Source organism: Strongylocentrotus purpuratus, unplaced genomic scaffold (genome assembly GCF_000002235.5).
Source record: "Strongylocentrotus purpuratus isolate Spur 01 unplaced genomic scaffold, Spur_5.0 spur5_scaffold_21, whole genome shotgun sequence".
Lineage (NCBI taxonomy): Eukaryota > Metazoa > Echinodermata > Echinoidea > Camarodonta > Strongylocentrotidae > Strongylocentrotus > Strongylocentrotus purpuratus.
In genome coordinates this window covers 33,591,755-33,610,598 of record NW_022145607.1, presented here as the reverse complement: position 1 = coordinate 33,610,598, position 18,844 = coordinate 33,591,755, and the positions used below count along the sequence as shown (strand labels likewise).

Below are 18,844 nucleotides of genomic sequence, written 5' to 3'. Positions count from 1 at the left end.
GGAAGGAAGATTGAGGAGGGGGGGGGGCGGGTGGCGGAATAAGCAGGCCGACTGGAGAATGAGTTGATGAAGGTTTGGGAAAAGGGAGTAAAGGAACTAGGGGAAAGGATTGGATAAACTGGGATTAACGGATAAGAGCGAATTAAAGGTAGAAGACGAAAGTTGGAGGAGAATGAGGAAGGAGAGAATGAAAGGGGAGAGAAAAAAGAAGGAGAGAGTGGTAAACAGAGAGCTAGAGAAGGGAAGCGGTAAGGCAAGGGGAGGAGGGGAGGGATGAGCAAGCAAACCGGCGGAAGAACGAGTTTAGAGAGGATGGGGGAAAGATGATTGGGTTTACGGCGAAGAGAGGGAAATGGCTGAAGGGGTGCATGGGGGGTGGGGGGGGGGCAGGGGAAAATCAAAGGAGAATGGGGATGAGGGATCGAGAGAATAGAAGGGGACGAGGAAAGAAGGAGAGACACTATAATACTCAGGTGATAAAGAGGAACAGTGCGTTACTGTGGCTACCGTAATCTGGATAACATTTAAGTAAGAGGTAATAGTCTACTCACAAGACGATTTTATGTTAATCGAGGGTCTATAAATAGGGGTAATATCAATGTATAGCTCTTTTAAAATGTTATACAATCGGCCTATGAACAAATGAAACTCCTAACTTCACTACAACCTTTGTTTTGGTGATCAATTGGTACTCTTTACCGCTAGGTTCTTTTAAAGCTATGATCTTGCTTAATTCGTTGTTTATGCATGCATGAAGCATTGCCCCTACCCCCCTAAAAATATTTAAAAAAGTTAATTAAAAAAAGTTATGTCAGTGCCAACAAAATCTAAATCAATAAGTGAACATTAAACAACATGAACAACTTACACAGAGGAGCATGCACGCGTTTTATTTTATATCATTTATATTTTCATTGCCCATGCGATTAAAAATAGGTAAAGTCTGGAGTAAAGAAAACTCATCAGACCAGTGTACTATCAGGGCGCACAAATTACTCAATCCTACAGTTCACTACTGTTCTATAAATCTAACCTAGGTGACAATAGTTCCAGTTCATTACCAGAGCAACTTTGTCACCTGGGTTTCAGATTACATATTCTGCTCTGATATTACTGAGCAACTTTGGGTAATCTGCTTCGATACTTTACTGTAACTGTATTGGTATCGGGTGTCAATGTGATCACGGGATATGTCAGGCAGATTGGCAGGACCATCTTCCCAACCGTTTGTAAGCGTCTCTGGTCTTGGAAGTCGTATTAAACCATCATCAAGTATCAACTTTTCCTGCTGACACTTAATTATTTTATTCTCAGCTTTCTCATCATAAGGCTTTACCCAGATAACAATACGACGTTACGCCAACGTGGGGCCAACGTAAGCTGTTACGTTGGTCCAACGTCGCCAACATGATGTTGGGCCCACGGCTTTCTTGCCGGTGGGCCAACGTTGGCCCGACAGTGACAAAATGACATTAAGCCAACATCGGGCCAACGTTATGCCGACCCCTATCCGACCATATGTGCCGATGTCCTCCCGACATTGAACCAACGTTATGCCAACCTCTTTTCCACCGTATGCCGACGTCTTTCCGACATTGGACCAACGTCGTCCCAACCCTTTTTTAACCATGTGCCGACGTACGACCAACGTTATGCCAACCCCTATCCCACCATGTGCCGACGTTGTTCCGACATTGGATAAACGTTATGCCAACCCTTATCCCACCATGTGCCGACGTCTCCTCGACATTGGCCCAACGTTATACCAACCCTTTTTCAACCATGTGCCGACGTCTCCACGACGTAGGGCCAACGTTATTCCAACCCCTATCCAACCATTTGCCGACGTAGTTCCGACATTGGACCAACGTTATGCCAACCCCTATCCCACCATGTGCCGACGTCGTGGGCTGTTACGTTGCGCCATCGTCGTCAATGTGATGTTGGGCCAACGGCTTTCTTGCCGGCGGGCCAACGTTGGCTCGACAGCGACGAAATGACATTACGCCAACATCGGGCCAACGTCCCCCCGACGTATGACCAACGTCATGTCAACCCCTATCCCACCATATGCCGACATAGGACAAACGTAATGCCAACCCCTTTTCCACCATATGTGCCGACGTCTCCCCGACGTTGTCCTAACATAATGCCAACCCTTTTCCCACCAAGTGCCGACCCCTCCTCCACCATGTGCCAATGCTAGACCAACGTTATGCCAACCTCTTCTCCACCATTTGCCGACGTAGAAGCAACGTTATGCCAACCCGTATCCCACCATGTGCCGACGTTGTACCTCCCCTTTCCAGTTCATGCCAACATTCTTCTGACATTACCAACACCAACTCAAAAACATATTCACACCAACATCAGTCGTCCGTTCATAAGAACATCGTCAAGATCATACTACATCGGACATGTACAATCATTCAAACACATGCATCACAACGTGACAAGGAAAAGCCAAGTAGTTTAAGATTGGATTAAATAAATAAACAGAGCAAAATCCACAAAATTAAGATAGTAACAATTTCATCAAAATTAGACTGAATTTTAGAAAAGTTCATTATAGAACTCGACCTAGATCCCGCTGGAAGATATGTATAATAACAATATTGAAGCAAGAGGGACATGTTATTTTAATTTCGTCATGTCTATTATCTTGTACATTTTAATCACTATCAAAACTTGATAACAACTTATTTGTCCCATTTTAATGAAAAGTTCACCATCGTGCTTCTTAGAATTTGCTCTGAATACATCCCCCTCCCTCCAAAACAAAAGAACAAGGAAAATAAACTGATTTTGTGATAAAACATACTTTATTTTATGTGTAATAAACAAACTGTTGTAAATGTGAATACAATTATTGTGCATCTTTCTTTTGTATTTTCGTTTGAATTCGAAAAAGATGTAAACATAGTTTCAAGTTCAAGGTATCTCAATGTGTCACAATATAGGCCTACTATCAATGAATGCTAGGACAATAGGAGCTGTTATAAAATGAATTGTCGCTTACACGTAACACAACATAACATACTGAAATTCATTGTACGAATATAATAAACAATCCTCACAACTTCCCGAGTAAAACAAAACAAACTTTCTGGCAGACGAACACGATTGCTTATGACAAGATTCCTCTACATATGTACAGCACAAAAATATAAAGAAATTAATAAAGTGTCCACCATTTGCATACCAAAAACTAGGCAATTAATGTAAACAATGTTCCATAAAAAATAAAAAATAAAATTCAGAGAAATTGCCAACATTTGTTATGCTTAGGCATTTCAGAGATGCTGATACATTTCGTCGCCATATCTATTGTTAACACATCTACAAACTGTTTTTTTTTAGGAGGGATAGTATACATTGCTTTAATGTGTGAAGTAAAGCAATCGCTAAATGTTTATATAACAAGAGAGGAAATTTGAAAGTGAAGTAAGAAAGAGCAGAGCTTGTAAAGGGAAAAACACAAGTTTCTTCACTCTGATATACCACTTTCAATATTTCTTTAAATTGAGAAGAAGGTAGTACGAAAAACATTCAGTCACTTAGATATATGAAACATTTTTTTCTTACCTTTGAAATTCTTTATAGCATGCATTTAGTTGACACGTTATACAGGCATTCAAATCAATTACGACCTTCTTCGACTCATGGTATAGCTCTCTTTTTAAAATTGGGCCATTAGTGAAATTTCACCACAATAAATAACAAGTAAAGATGCATAGCACACTATTTAATAACAAAAGTTATTGTTTATGTTTGTGTACAAAACATAATGCCTGCAGAGCTGGCTAGCAAGCACCGTAGCTTGCCTAAGCGGAGATCGTTCTTGATATAACATCACTAATCCTGTGGTCAATCATTCCGAGGAACTCTGAGAATTGTAAGGGGCGGGGTCCACCATTAGACGAGCAACTTGGAGAGGTTTTCAAAAAATTGTAAAAAATATAAGGAGGCATTTATTTATGAAACAATTGTTATTATGTTGCTTTAAAAGGGTCTTGATACAAGACATAAAAGTTTTAATTTCCTAAGGCAATGGACCTTTAAAGAACGGGTTAGTCGGAATCAAAATCTTGTCTAGCTTGTGGTGGTACAACTTCGACATCTGCGGCAAAAAAAAAGAAGAAGAAAGAAACCAAACAAGATTTAAAAGCAGATCATGGAAACATCACCTTGAAATAGTACGGATATTAATCAAATAGTACGGCATTCAAGGGAAGTAGTCCTGAGTGGCACATCCTCCCTAGTTTTGATGAAATTTCATGGATAGAAGTACCTTGTCATGAAAATAACTTCGTTCAAACTTTAGAGCGAATGACCCAGACGTATGGAAATTAGAAAGGAATGGATTTCTTTTATTTTGTCTTGTTTAATTAGAATAGCATCAAACACTCTTCTTAACAAAGGAAATATACATTTGAGGTAAAATGGCAGTAATATTCTTCAATAGAAAGAACCAATTTATAGTATCTGTTTGCTCAGTGTTGAGATGCTTGATTGATAACAGTTTAAAGCCCCTCTTAAGTGTTGGATCCCAAAATTAGCCAAAGAATAGATGGCACAACCTCACTTAAATGGTATGATGTAAAAGAGGATGTCATTAACACCCGGACACTTTTGCAAATAGAATATTGCCCTAACAAATGTGTTTGAAGTAGAATATGGATGAAATAATACAAAATTTGCGTTTTCTGCATACAACACAAAACCCTTAGTAAGTTTGTATTCTTTCTAATTTTTAGGACAAATTTTTGAAGAAGAGTGGCATTTTCTTTCACATCATTATGACATTGAAGTGAAATGTGAAGCTCCCAATACTTTTTTTTGTATTTATGTAAGCTCCCAATACTTGAGAGAGCTCGAGGGGCTTCAAAGTAGAAACAAAAACACAAAGCTATATCGTTAGTTGCTTAAGAAACAAATCAATTGACTGTGTTTTGTTTTTTGTAGCACCCTGCATTCAGAATTGTTTCCCAAAAAATACTGCTATAAGCAGTATTTCAAGATTTGTTGTTGTTGAATAGTTTTGTAAGTGATCACAATGCAGTTTCTCAATATAATCAGGAAAAAAATACTAGCATCCGTTAGCAGCTATGTCCTACACAAACGTACATTAATCCAGTACATTTGTACTTTGTGTGCAGGGCACAACTATAACGAATACCAAGAAGTGCTATCCTGTCTACATGGATAACTAAATACAAAATGAATAAAATGCCAAATGACATACCCATATTTCTGAATGTTGAGGTCAATGGGGTCGTTGGGGTCGACAGTGTTCTGGAGGTTGATGGGGTCGATGTCGAAGGGGTCCTCGGTGCTGTTGATGCTGTTCTGGATGATCGAGGTAGGGGTAGCTGGATCTGAACGGGTAGAGGAATCTGGAATTTGTTGTAAAGTTGACGATATGAAATGCAGGATTTCATATTTAAATTTCAGAATTGTAGGGATTATGGGAGAAAAAAGTATTGGGATTTGGAAGAGCTATATAGAATTGAATGTATTAATAAAGAACGTCAGAATTTTAAAAATAAATAATTAGAATATTTACCTTCAGTTCAAATTATAGCAATTTAATATACATGTGCATAAACAATACAAACTAATTTGAAAATGAGAATAAAAATGCAGCAATAATCAAATTTGTGAATGCAAATTGTGAATGAAAATTATGGGATCGATCAGTGTTACCCCTACCCCCAATATTTTTTCCCATTTACTATTTGATCAAATTGAGGTTCTTGGCCAATTGCGACTTTAAATGATTGCAAATGCCAAGATGAGGGTAATTCCCACCAGCTACCTCTTTCACATCACACTCACAATCCACTAAATGTGTTGGTACAAAGTTCTTGCATATTTTGGTAGACTTGGCACACTCCCTTGTAAGATTTCAGGAGGCTAGAAACATGTACTAGCGGGATATCTTAATTCACAGCCCAATCTCGTAATTTATTCCTTTTCGAACTGAATCATCATCAGCATAGGGTCTATATTGAGCTACTACAGAGTATAGTATAGACCTACTTCTAAATCTGAAAGTATCAGAGACTATAATATCATTTAGATATGCATAAAAAAATGATGCGTCTTCCCATTCAGCTCTATTTGATTCAATAGGTCTTTCCAACAATGCATCAGCACCTTCAACACTTGTAACACCAACAGATTCACAATCATTTGATTCATGGTCGATATGCATATTGGGATGAACATCATCACTGTCACGGACGCTGCAACATGATGCATCAATACATCATCTAGGTCTAACTCTAAGTCAGGAACATATTAACATTTATCACGGCAAACACTCAATGCATCTGATGCCGACACTTCGGCCCCCATCATAGCCATCATAGCCATCACTCACACTTCCGAGCGGTACACTCGTACTCATGCACTTTCACTTTGGACAGGGAATTATCAATGATTACTTTAACAATTTCTCATGCTATTTCCCTCGCTTTGTGACGGGGAGTTCTCACACTATACAATTTATCAGTTTCACGCGACATGCTCACAAAAATAACGTTGAAAGAGAAAGAAAATCATTCATTTACCATGCAGTGTTGGTACTCCCCGGCAACTGATCCAGACAAATGGACAGGATATGGCTGACGTACGTTGCAATTGCATGAGCACATGGGCATGCGCACGCATGCAATTTTTTTTTACCCGGATGTAGCGGTACTAGGTCGTATTTGCTACGTTGGCCCAACGTCATATAGCCAACCAATACATGCACTATTTATCAGTAAAGATGGAGACGATATAGACCAACGTTAAGCCAAGGTTGGCCCAACGTCGCGTATATTAGCCAACATATCCACCATTTCTCAGTAAAATTTGAAACGATGGACCAACATTGGGCCAACGTTAATAGCCAAACGTCGAATAGCCAATTAACAGCCACAATTTATCAGTAATAATTGAGACGATGGACCAACGTTCAGCCAACATTGGCCCAACATCGAATGGCCAGCCAAAAGCCAACATTTAAAATTTAAAATTGAGACGATGGACCAACGTTCAGCCGACGTTAGCCCAACGTCGAATAGCCAACCCAAAGCCACCATTTAAAAAAAAAATTGAGACGATGGACCAACATGAAGCCAACATTGGCCCAACGCCGAATAGCCAACCAATAGCCAACATTTATAAGTTAAAATTAAGACGATGGTCCAACTTTCAGCCCACATTGGCCTAACGTCGAATAGCCAACCAAACGCCAACAGTTATCAGTAATATTTGAGACAATGGACCAACGTTCAGCCAACATTGGCCCAACGTCGAATAGCCAACCAATAGCCACCATTTATCAGTGTAAATGGCGACAATGGACCAATTACGTTGAGCCAACTTTAGCTTAACGTCGAATAGCCAACCAATAGCCACCATTTATCAGTAAAAATAGTGACAATGGACCAATGTTCAGCCAACATTGGCCCAACGTCGAATAGCCAACTAATAGCCACCATTATCAGTGAAAATGGCGACAATGAGCCAACGTTAGCCCAATGTCGAATAGGCAACCAAAAGCCAACATTTATCAGTAATAAATGAGACAATAGACCAACGTTCAACCAACATTGGCCCAACGTCGAATAGCCAACCAATAGCCAACATTTATCAGTGATAATTGAGACGATGGACCAACATTTAGCCAACATTGGCCAAACGTCGAATAGCCAACCAATAGCCACCATTTATCAGTGAAAATGGCGACAATGGACCAACGTTCAGCCAACATTGGCCCAACGTCGAATAGCCAACCAATAGCCACCATTTATCAGTGAAAATGGCGACAATGGACCAACGTTAACCCAACGTCGAATAGCCAATCAATAGCCAATATTTATCCGTGATAATCGAGACGATGGACCAACATTTAGCCAACATTGGCCCAACGTCGAATAGCCAACCCAAAGCCACCATTTATCAGTGAAAATGGCGACAATGGACCAACATTAAACCAACAATAGCCCAACGTCGAATAGCCAACCAAAAGCCACCATTTATCAGTGAAAATGGCGACAATGGACCAACGTTCAGCCAACATTGGCCCAACGTCGAAGCGCCAACCAATAGCCACCATTTATCGGTGAAAATGGCGACAATGGACCAACGTTCAGCCAACATTGGCCCAACGTCGAATAGCCAACCAATAGCCACCATTTATCAGTGAAAAGGGCGACAATGGACCAACGTTCAGCCAACATTGGACCAACGTCGAATAGCCAACCAATAGCCACCATTTATCAGTGAAAATGGCGACAATGGACCAACGTTCAGCCAACATTGGCCCAACGTCGAATAGCCAACCAATAGCCACCATTTATCAGTGAAAATGGCGACAATGGACCAACGTTCAGCCAACATTGGCTCAACGTCGAATGAGCCAACCAATTGCCACCATTAATCAGTAAAGAATGGCGACGATGGCCCAACGATTAGCCAACGTTGGCTTGCCGACTGCGACCCTGCCGACCATGGCCGACGTTGGCCCAACGCCGTATTGTTATCTGGGTACTTGCAAATCAAGCTTTTCTGCCAAGTAGGCTTTTTCAGCAAGTTCAGCGTGCTTTTCATCATTGAATGGTACGCGCCTATCCCTCAAAAACTTCTTGAGTTCAGTGGCTGAAAACTGTAAAAACCGACGAGCTCCGTCTGCCATGATTGCAGTGAAGAACCACAAAACAAAGATTATTTCTGTAGCTCTGGGTATGAGTATCAAATCGTTTACAAACTGCGGCTGAAAGAGCAGAAAATTTGATTAAAAATAGCTTGGACTTCAGGTAGTACTACTGTACACAAAACGTATGGCGTTGGGCTTTCCGAAAGCCGGGATCGTGTTTGCTCCCTTTTCTATCCCAGAGGCCTTTGCGCGAAGGGCGCCAACCAGCGACAAAGGCTATTTACGATAAGAACTATATGCAACAGCACGGCTTTCTGTTACCTGTTTCTATGTGCATGCATTGCATACAAGATCACACTGCCTATCGCAATCAAGGTAATTTGATTTGGTTCCACCTTTGTCATTGTAGTTGTTCAGAAATTGTGGTGAAATATTTGTATGGTAATATATAATAATAAATACAAATGTAAGTCGACTTTTTTTTTAAACAGAACAATATGATCAATTAGTTTGTAACTTCTGCAAATAGACTCATTTTTTCATTTTATCTTTAAGATCATTTCTTTTGAAATCTTTAACTTTTTTGTTTTGTTTTCAAAGAAAGTCAGATTCTTTGAATTCCGCCTTCATTGTGATGCATTATTGTCTTTAAATTATTATGGTATATTTTGTTTAATTTCATTTAACAAATATAGTGTTAGGAATGGGATAGGACATACATGTGTTATTGTCGTCAAAGATAAAAAATCTCAGGGAGGATCAACATACGCAACCTTAAAGGGAAGGTTGAGTTCTGGTTCTGGGGAGAGGTAAACAATAACTTGTGAGCATTATCCTTGTTATTATACAAATGTGGAAAACATCAGAGACAGAAAAAAAAGCATGGCTCTTCAAATGCCTTCATGTTCTAAATATGATAAGTAACAGCTTTAAAATGAGGCCCGATCGTTATAATCGTTAGAGGGGGGGGGGGGGGGGTATTATCGTGAATTGAGGGTACCGGGCTGAATGGGTATACCGAAGAATATGAACTAAGAAGTCCGGGGTGAGAATGTTTTCTATTCGTATTGTCACTGTCCCTCCAACACCTCCCCCGTCTCTCTCTCTCTCTGTATCTTTTTTTTTCCTCCCTCTCTCTTTCTCTCTCTGTACCCCTCTCTCTCTCTCTTTCTCTGCTTATCTCTCTATATCCCTTTCCCCCTCTCTCTCTCTCTTTTTCTCTCTTTCTCTGTTTATATCTCTGTATCCCTTTCCCCCTCTCTCTCTCTCTCTCTTTCTCTCTTTCTCTCTTTCTCTGTCTATCTCTCTGTATCCCTTTCCCCCTCCCTCTCTCTCTCTCTCTCTCTCCTAGTTCTTCTTGAAATGCGTCTTTATATCTACAGCTTAGCCTGACGACACCTTTGACATATTGTTCGCTTAATCCAAATTAGCTGTTAGATATTTTTAGATTTGAGCAAAATATTTTTGCCAATATTTTTGCCACATCATGGAAATATGGTCACATTCATCTTCTGTCAAGAACATGAAATGATACAAATGCCCGACAGTGCAGTATTCAAGGGGTGGAGGGTATGCCCCCTGCCCCTTGCCAAACCCCAATATGCATTTCAAAGTACACAAAAACCGCCCCTCCGTATATTTACCCCTTTAAACACATCAGGGTCTGATGAAATGCGATTGTTTTTCTTTGTTTATTTTTTTGAAATTCGACACCCACTATTGCCTCAACTTGAACCAGCAGCTCAGCCTGCGGTAACTATATGAAATGTTAGATTTGCCCTTCGAGATAGAGGACTGCTACGTGTGACGTCGTTTTAAGGTACTGTGACATTCTTTTAATGTCCCTAATACTGAAGACCGCACTGATTCCTTTTCCCTTTTCTTCAAAACAAATCATGTTTGGAGAAGGACAATTAACTATTAACATTTTTTTATTTATATCAAATAAAATGGAAATATTATAACTTAAAATAAGAAGTCAGAAATGTACTACTACAGCTTCATGATGAATAGACCAATAAGGGAGTTTAAAGATAGCACATGGTACAAATGACCCCAAATATCCACAGATCTTTTACACATGGAGAAGTTCCACTTCATTGAGCATCTTAGAATAATAACTGCCAAAGTCCTAGATGAGCTTCATGAATACCTTTTGTTTGACCTCTTGAAAAGAATACTTCCACCTGCGTATCATAGAATGTACCGTTGGTGCATAAATGAATCATGTTACATAACTTTCATGATCACATATCCAGCATTCGTCTCTGTGGGTTTTACCATTTTGGTACAAATTACCTTTATCTGCCCATGCGCAGATTGTATTTGTAAACCCCTTATTCGTAGATGGCCCATAGCACAAACCCATGTATGTCATAGTAACGTGCGCCAGAATGTCTGAACTAAGAGATGTTGCCGATTGCACGGTCTACTCACACCTAGACTCTGTGCTTGACACAACTAGAGACTGAAAGAGGCTGTAATTATTGTGGAAAAGTATCAAATAGTGTACGTTCACAAACTAATGGTAATATGAAGAATATAGTAAAATATATGCAAATACACGGTACAACATTATTTTTCATCAAACTTAAGAAGCATATTACATACAATGTCACTGTAAATTTGAAAATGTATATTACATAGTACCTGTATTGTGGTCTTATAATTACAAACATGGAGGTTTATATGTGATATAAAGTGAGAAACAGCCTAATGGTAATATGAAGAATGTAGTAAAATATATGCAAATACACGGTACAACATTATTTTTCATCAAACTTAAGAAGCATATTACATACAATGTCATTGTAAATTTGAAAATGTATATTACATAGTACCTGTATTGTGGTCTTATAATTACAAACATGGAAGGTTATATGTGATATAAAGTGAGAGACAGCCTAATGGTAATATGAAGAATGTAGTAAAATATATGCAAATACACGGTACAACATTATTTTTCATCAAACTTAAGAAGCATATTACATACAATGTCATTGTAAATTTGAAAATGTATATTACATAGTACCTGTATTGCGGTCTTATAATTACAAACATGGAGGGTTTTATGTGATATAAAGTGAGAGGGGGAGAGAGAAACAGAGAGAGAGAGAGAGAGAGAGAGAGAGAGACATAGAATGATACAGAAGACATGAAAGAGATTACAGAAATTACAGAAATTGTAAATTACTGGCAGGAAATTAGGTAATTTTTGTTACAAGCATTACAAGCATTACAATGTATCAACAGCATTATGACTTAACAATATATTTGTCTATATTCATCGTGTGTCTTACGCCGATTTCGGAATGCTCGGTTTTCCGAAATTGTGTCTGACTGACATTAATATCGTCAGACTTTGAATTGAAAACGATGATTAATCTAGAAATTGCTGTAATTTTGTAAAAATTTAGTATTAAAGTGCACTACAATAAGAGAAAAATTATACGAACACTCTTTACATTCAACTGAAAATGTTTGTATTTTGCGAATCGTGTTTGCGTCATAATTTTCTTCTATGTTTTTTACCGTTGGAATAGCATACACAAAATAATTCGTCTCTCGTCATATTGGCCTTTACATAACTTCCAATAGGTCGGTGACATCAAAGGGGGGGGGACAAATCATACCAAGGTATTATACTTCACCATGATCCTTGATCACACTTCAGTTTTGTTGCCCTCAGTGTTGTCATGGTTACATCATTAGAAAGCTATATTTTATTTATTTGTTTTATTCAAGTCTTCTTTATTCAGGGTAGCCCTTTCAATAACAAATATAGCCCGGCCACGTCTGTACAATTATGAATACCTTCAAACATTTCAACATTACATAAAACATTGAAAATATAATACGAAATATACAAGGTTAAGATTTAAAAGAACGGAAATAAATCTTAACTCCTAAAGATTGTTTACCAAAATATTATATTCAAATTTGATACGATAAAATGGATGCGAGTGCATTTATAATGGTAAAGTATTTACATCGCCTCGTGAAAGAAAGTAAAGATGATATTTATCTATTTATTTCAGATATTTATACAGGGTGGGAAATATCACCAATTTGGTGGTCTTCAATGAGGCCCTGTTTGGTAAGAATAAAACAAAATAACAGCAGCAAAAACAACAGATTAATACACAAGCATATGAACAGGTGAAGTACAAATGTATTGGTATCCTCATGAAATAACTGATCATTCAATAATTATACTTGATTCATTACAAGAAATGTGTGTATGGAATTTTCAATTTTAATAGAAATTAAATTCAACTATGGAGAAAAAAATGAAGAATAGATGATAACCACGTATTTAAAAGAAAGTCAACAAAATGATTGAAAACATACATTTTTACTAATCTGATAAAGCTTAACACACGGGCACGGGATACCAACATTGTTATATACTGTAATAATAATAATAATAATATTGGCATTTATATAGCGCTCTTACAGACATACATGTGTATCACAGCGCTTTACAACATTACATTACTTAATTGACATTGATAGCAAACAATAAAATTACGTACACAAAAATATATAAATTCAACTATTAAAGAGAAAGGTTTTCAAGGAACGTTGAAAGATAGCGAGAGAAGGAGAAGATCGTACAGCCTGAGGGAGATTGTTCCAGAGACGTGGTGCGGAAACAGAAAAAGATCGATCCCCAAAGCGTGTACGACTCCTGGGAACCGAGAGCAAGTACATATTTACATTCGATTGCTCTCTAACTTATACACGTAGGTTGTTTACAAGGTATCTGAAAATGGATAAATTACATGTATGTATGCAGGATATAGGGTTAACCATATCAACCTTTAGTAATTTTGCAATTAGGAAAAATTGGTTAGCTTCGCACGAAAAAAAACCCAAAGGTTAACTTACATGTCATCTGCAGATAACAGGGCTTTTAGATTGTGTTTAAAAATGTTCAAAGTAGGTGACGTCTTGATAGAACCGAGGAACAATAATCAAATTAAGGAAGTACGATGGCATTATATAGAAGTTTCTGAGATCTTGTTGGAACATAACGTTTGGCTCGCTCAATTACACTTGTATTTTTTGAGCAGTTTTTATAACTTTTTCCACATGTTCCGCCCAACGTAACTCCTCGTCTATCATGATACCCAGGCATTTTGCCACTTTTACACAAATAGGCATGTAGCATAAGTCTCGCATAGCGCTTTTGCAATTATTGAACTCTATTAATATTGCAGGAGTCAATGTGAGGTTAAAAGGGATTAATTTAAATCATTACTAGTACTTGCTTAGGCAAGAGATACTGAATGCGTCGCATAAAACTAATATTTCTTGACAACTTATTACAGTTACAACGTAGGCAAGGGTATATTATCATGAGGTAATTCTCATCTTCTCCTGCCTGTTACCATTGTTTCATCGTCAGAAAGCTAACAAGAAGATACAACCAAGCGACAAAAGTGACCAGTAGCAGAAGAATAAACAAGAACTTGTCGCAGACGATGGCCACTTCCTGCCACGTCCGGTTAACCACTTCCAGGTCATAGCGCATGCTCACAGTGTCGACTTCCGGCGGTTGGCTGATGGTTTGGACGACACCGTTTGTTTTCTTTTCCTCGTACATCCCGTTTTCTTGGTTTTGTGTTGAGATGATGGTGTTGTTTTGTTGAGTCGGATTACTCAGTGAATTCATAATCAGGAGTCTGAAAAGGAAAGAACATAATTCATACAGATTAAAGCCTTAAAATTGTTCTTAAACTTGATGGGTATCCAATAACAGCCTAGAATTGACTCGGTCTTGAAATTGTTTTTCAAGATCGAAATCAATTTGAGTTGATGAAACACCCCCTTGACAACAAAAAATGAAATACTACATGAACATGCGTTGATATTATCAGTACTACTGACCTAAGGGGTGATTTTAATGGGAGATAGATTTGTCCAAGGGGCATTTTTCCGGGATAACCTGTCCGTAAATAGGACAGTAATTGTCAATGATCTTTCACTGGCATCGGGCTTTACTTACTCGTTGGCCTTATCCTCGGCACGCAACATGGCGGTACACTCTGCGTTCGTGTAGAGACGCATGATGAACGGGTGAAGCATCGTGCGTCTCAACCAGTTGGGTATCTGCCGCCTTCCACCGGTATGGTAGAGTCGCAGGACAATGATGGAGCAGACCACCTCTGCACAGCTCAACCCAATCATCACGGTGAAGAAAATCACTGTAGGATGAGAAGAGGGTGTCACGTGAATAAGTAACTTTTCTAAGGGGGGGGGCGTAAAACAAAAACGAATCTTGCTTTTTTTTTTTTTAATGCACTGCAAACAGAAATGGGACAAAGTGAATTTCAGTTTTGTTCATTTTTTTTTGTTATAGGCTATTTCGAATAATTATGAGGGCATTATTTTGATGAACAATTCTTTTCAAAGGACATGTAGGTCTACTAACAGATTTTATTCCATACCGACGTACACCGTAATTAGAAAACGAAAACTTGTGTTTCTACTCATGCCGTCTCTTCTTACCAATGATGGACGTAGTCTCACCGCTTGGTGGCAGTCTATCGGCCACGAGCTGCTGGAAGAGGATCAATGCCAGAAGGTTACTGACCGCCAAGGTCACCTTCTCACCAGACGCTGGATGAAGCCAACAGACGAGCGCCATCAACGCCGTCAGGAGAATACATGGGACAACGACAGTACGAGTGTAGAAACCTGCATTTGTGACGAATATATCGAAATGTACCCGGTTTGAGTCCGCAATTGCACCCTACTCAAATATACAAATGTACTCTGTTTATATATGCAAATATAACCTTTTTCAATATTCATCATATTTTACTTGATATTTCATATTTTTTTTACCATTGAGTCAATGCTAGCACATTTCTATTGAAAGTAATTTTATCTGAATATATGCACTACACACGCTCAAAAAGATATTGCTATAAATTAATGATTTTTTGTTAACTACCCTTAGGTTTAGATGCCCTCAAATTCTTCAAATATAACAAAATTAGGCGGGCCAAAAAGGGAAAGAAGGAAGTGACGAGAAAGAAGGAATTAATTAAGTGGTGTTTTCAATAGTATGTGAAAAAAAAGATTAGCTTAAAAATTTTTTTAACCAAAATAAATATTTTAATGCGAAAATTATACTTGAACCTGTTGATTTCAGCAAAACAATTTTACATGTTTAAATGAACATTGGACCAATGACTTGGTTGAATGAATGAATGAATGCATGGATGCATGAATGAATAAATGAATGAATGAATGTATGAATTAATGAATAAATGAATGAATGAATGAATATATGAATGAATGATGAATTAATGAATGCATACATGAATGAATTAATCAATGGATTTATTAATGTATTTGGCCTAATTATGGTATTAGAATGTATACTTACTCGATTCACGGCGGATTTGCAGGATAAACTGGACTGAGGACAAAGAGATATTGTAGCAACATAATTCAACGATCTGATTTCTGGATGTTGTCTTTTCCAGTATCCAGACTCCATTTTTATGGAATAAGTTCACATTGGCATCGTCGTCGGTTGAAATTTGAAAACGGACCTGGAACAATATTATTGAAGGAATAAATAAGGTTTTACAACTTTCAAACAACTCGAATTGGAAAATGAGCAGTATGCTTTTGCAGTTATCGTCCAGGTTTGTAAACTCAGCAGGCGGTAGCTTTGATCATTGTAAGAATAATTTCTCATCTCATTGAGGGAGTGCCTGACAGACATTTTCAGGATAGTGTACTTTGTGATTAGTTGTCTCCGTCTCATTTTCGGTCTCCTACTTCTCTTACACACTACATAATATGATATTCTCGTTGCCAAGCAAAGCGTCATTTTAACGCAATGCCATTATACGCATTATTTGTGTTTATTTCGTTGCGCCGGTCATGGTGAAGAAATGAACTCCAAGGATTTTTATTTCAGATCTTTTAATCATTATTTGTATGTTACAGTGACGGGTGATTATTAACATTGAATTATTTGTTATATTATTGATTATATTATCTATCACACACACACACATACTCACACGCACACACACGCACGCACACCACACCCCCCCCCCCCACACACACACACATTTGTTTGCAAATTTGGTTGGGATTTTGTTCTTTTCATGTATGGTAGACAGTTCTTTATTTCAAACTTGACTTTGATAAACGCAATAAACGTTGATTTTTAGTTGGCGGCCCAGGAAGATTTAACTTGTTTGATATGCAATTAAACAATTATCAATTTCATGACTTGTTAGGAAGTTTTAATTTCCAAATTTTCAGGGACAAAAACGAGAAAAAAAATTATGCTCACTACCCCCACTCCTCCCCCCCCCCCCCCCCACTGAGCGCAATATTGGTAGGCACGATTTTCGAATTTTAGCCCCCCCCCCCCCCCTATCAGCAAATCCTGGATCAGCCACTGGATGCTACCCTCCTCCCCGCCCTTTCCCCCTCACCCTCTCACATTGACGCCCATGTCGTTGAAAGCCAGAAAACCTCATAATGCCACAAACGGCCGTTTCCAATCTCATAACCTAATTGGCGTTTCTCAAACATATTACCCAGCCCCCTTAAAGGATGATTCAGATATGGAATATGATTGAAAACCGCGCGCAAACGCCCTGTGCGAATTAACTGAGCTCTGTGTATAAGATCCAGGAATGTGACGCCTATCTTAAAAAGCCGCGCAGTTTATATGGAACTGTGCACTTTTGTCTTGTTTCCTCCTTTTTGTAGGGAGTGGGAGGGGTCCAAAATATTTGATCTGCCCTGTCTCACCTAGCCTTTAAACAAGGCCACGTGTCTGATAGACGCCGAGCGACTAAAAAGAGACTAATCGCGAAAACCCGAGTGAACGACAGAGCGAGTAGCGCAGCTAGCCTTTAAACAAGGCCACATGTCTGATAGACGCCAAGCGAATAAAAAGAGACTAATCGCGAAAACCCGAGTGAACGACAGAGCGAGTAGCGCAGCCAAACAAGGCCACATGTCTGATAGACGCCGAACGACTAAAAAGAGACTAATCGCGAAAACCCGAGTGAACGATAGAGCGAATAGCGCAGCCAAGTAGCCTTTAGTAATCTAGATTGTATTTCTTATGTTAATATTTGTTTCTGACTGGAATTCTCTACCGAAATGGTAGCGTCCAATCAGCGAACGTATCCTCGCATATGACGTCAGCTTTTAGTATCCATCACACACACACACACACACACACACAAGCACAGTAAACTCTACGTAGTACGTACATGGTCTACTATGAACTAAGAATGACGTCCGGGCTAAGACCTCTGACCTCTACATGAAACGAAAACGAGTTGGACTGGTTCATTTTATATACAGGGAAAGTCCAATTATCTCATTTATGATTGTTAGCATAAGTCATCAAATGCTTCCTATTGTATTGTAATTTTGCATGTAAAATAGATTTGAATGTGATATTTTGAATCTATCATTTATATGTTCACATATTGCTCCGATTGTCTCATTTTCGCTCGCGTGAACATTGCCAGCACAAACTACTGACCTCTACCTCCTACACGGATCATCGCCCATTCCCATTCACTCTCCGTTACGTACTAAAAGGATGTATTGTCTGACCGTTCATGAATATTCTTGTTTTTGCTTACCTCGGCAAAATGTTTGCTTTTACTAAATTGAAAAATTTCGGTGGGGGGTTGGATGAAATGGAAAAAATGAAATAGGCAGAAGTGATCTATGATAATTCATGCTTTTTATGTTTTGTGTGCTCGACCTATAATCTTCAAATCGCTTGGAAAACTGAGTCCAAAGTTAGACTTGTTTCACATGTGTATTATAGGCAATGACGAGCTTGCAACCTATTTTGAAAAATTACGGTGGGTGAACTTTCAAAAGTCAATGAGACATGAGGGCTCAAATGAAAGAGCTAGTGATAACGTACGTCGGGGTGGATGTGCTTTTTGTTTAAACAAAACAAATATTAACGATTTTTTTTTTTTAAGCGTCCATAGGCTAACATGTTAGGCTGCTGACTCTGACGATGCTCTGACGATAGGGGGCGTTGTGAAATGAGAATAAACGGAGCAATATGTCTCATATAACAAGACTTATTTACGTCTTTTACCTTTTCTTACATGTTTTGATAATGAACGAATCACAAACGAAGCCAACTGGAAGATGGCCGTTCTGATTGGTCAA

General features: G+C 38.6%; 2 protein-coding genes across 2 annotated transcripts in view; both read right to left on the bottom strand.

Annotated features, from left to right (window-relative positions):
* The window catches only part of LOC115928029, a 41,069-nt gene extending 32,178 nt beyond the window's left edge, over nucleotides 1–8,891 (bottom strand). The window contains exons 1-2 of the mRNA XM_030994560.1: nucleotides 8,546–8,891; nucleotides 1,178–1,336 (exon numbers count right to left, since the gene is read on the bottom strand). Coding sequence (XP_030850420.1) covers nucleotides 1,178–1,336; nucleotides 8,546–8,689 — 303 coding nt within the window. The 5' untranslated portion in view covers nucleotides 8,690–8,891. The remainder of the gene's footprint in view (nucleotides 1–1,177; nucleotides 1,337–8,545) is intronic.
* Nucleotides 8,892–12,495: 3,604 nt separating this feature from the next.
* Nucleotides 12,496–16,664, bottom strand: LOC105444765 (acetylcholine receptor subunit beta-type acr-3-like). Its single transcript, XM_011679439.2, has 4 exons — nucleotides 16,050–16,664; nucleotides 15,164–15,352; nucleotides 14,661–14,859; nucleotides 12,496–14,337 (listed from the first exon to the last, which is right to left on the bottom strand). Exons 2-4 carry the CDS (start codon nucleotides 15,300–15,302, stop codon nucleotides 14,040–14,042), a joined length of 636 nt encoding a protein of 211 aa, XP_011677741.1. The 5' UTR covers nucleotides 15,303–15,352; nucleotides 16,050–16,664; the 3' UTR covers nucleotides 12,496–14,039.
* Between the last annotated feature and the right edge of the window lie 2,180 nt (nucleotides 16,665–18,844).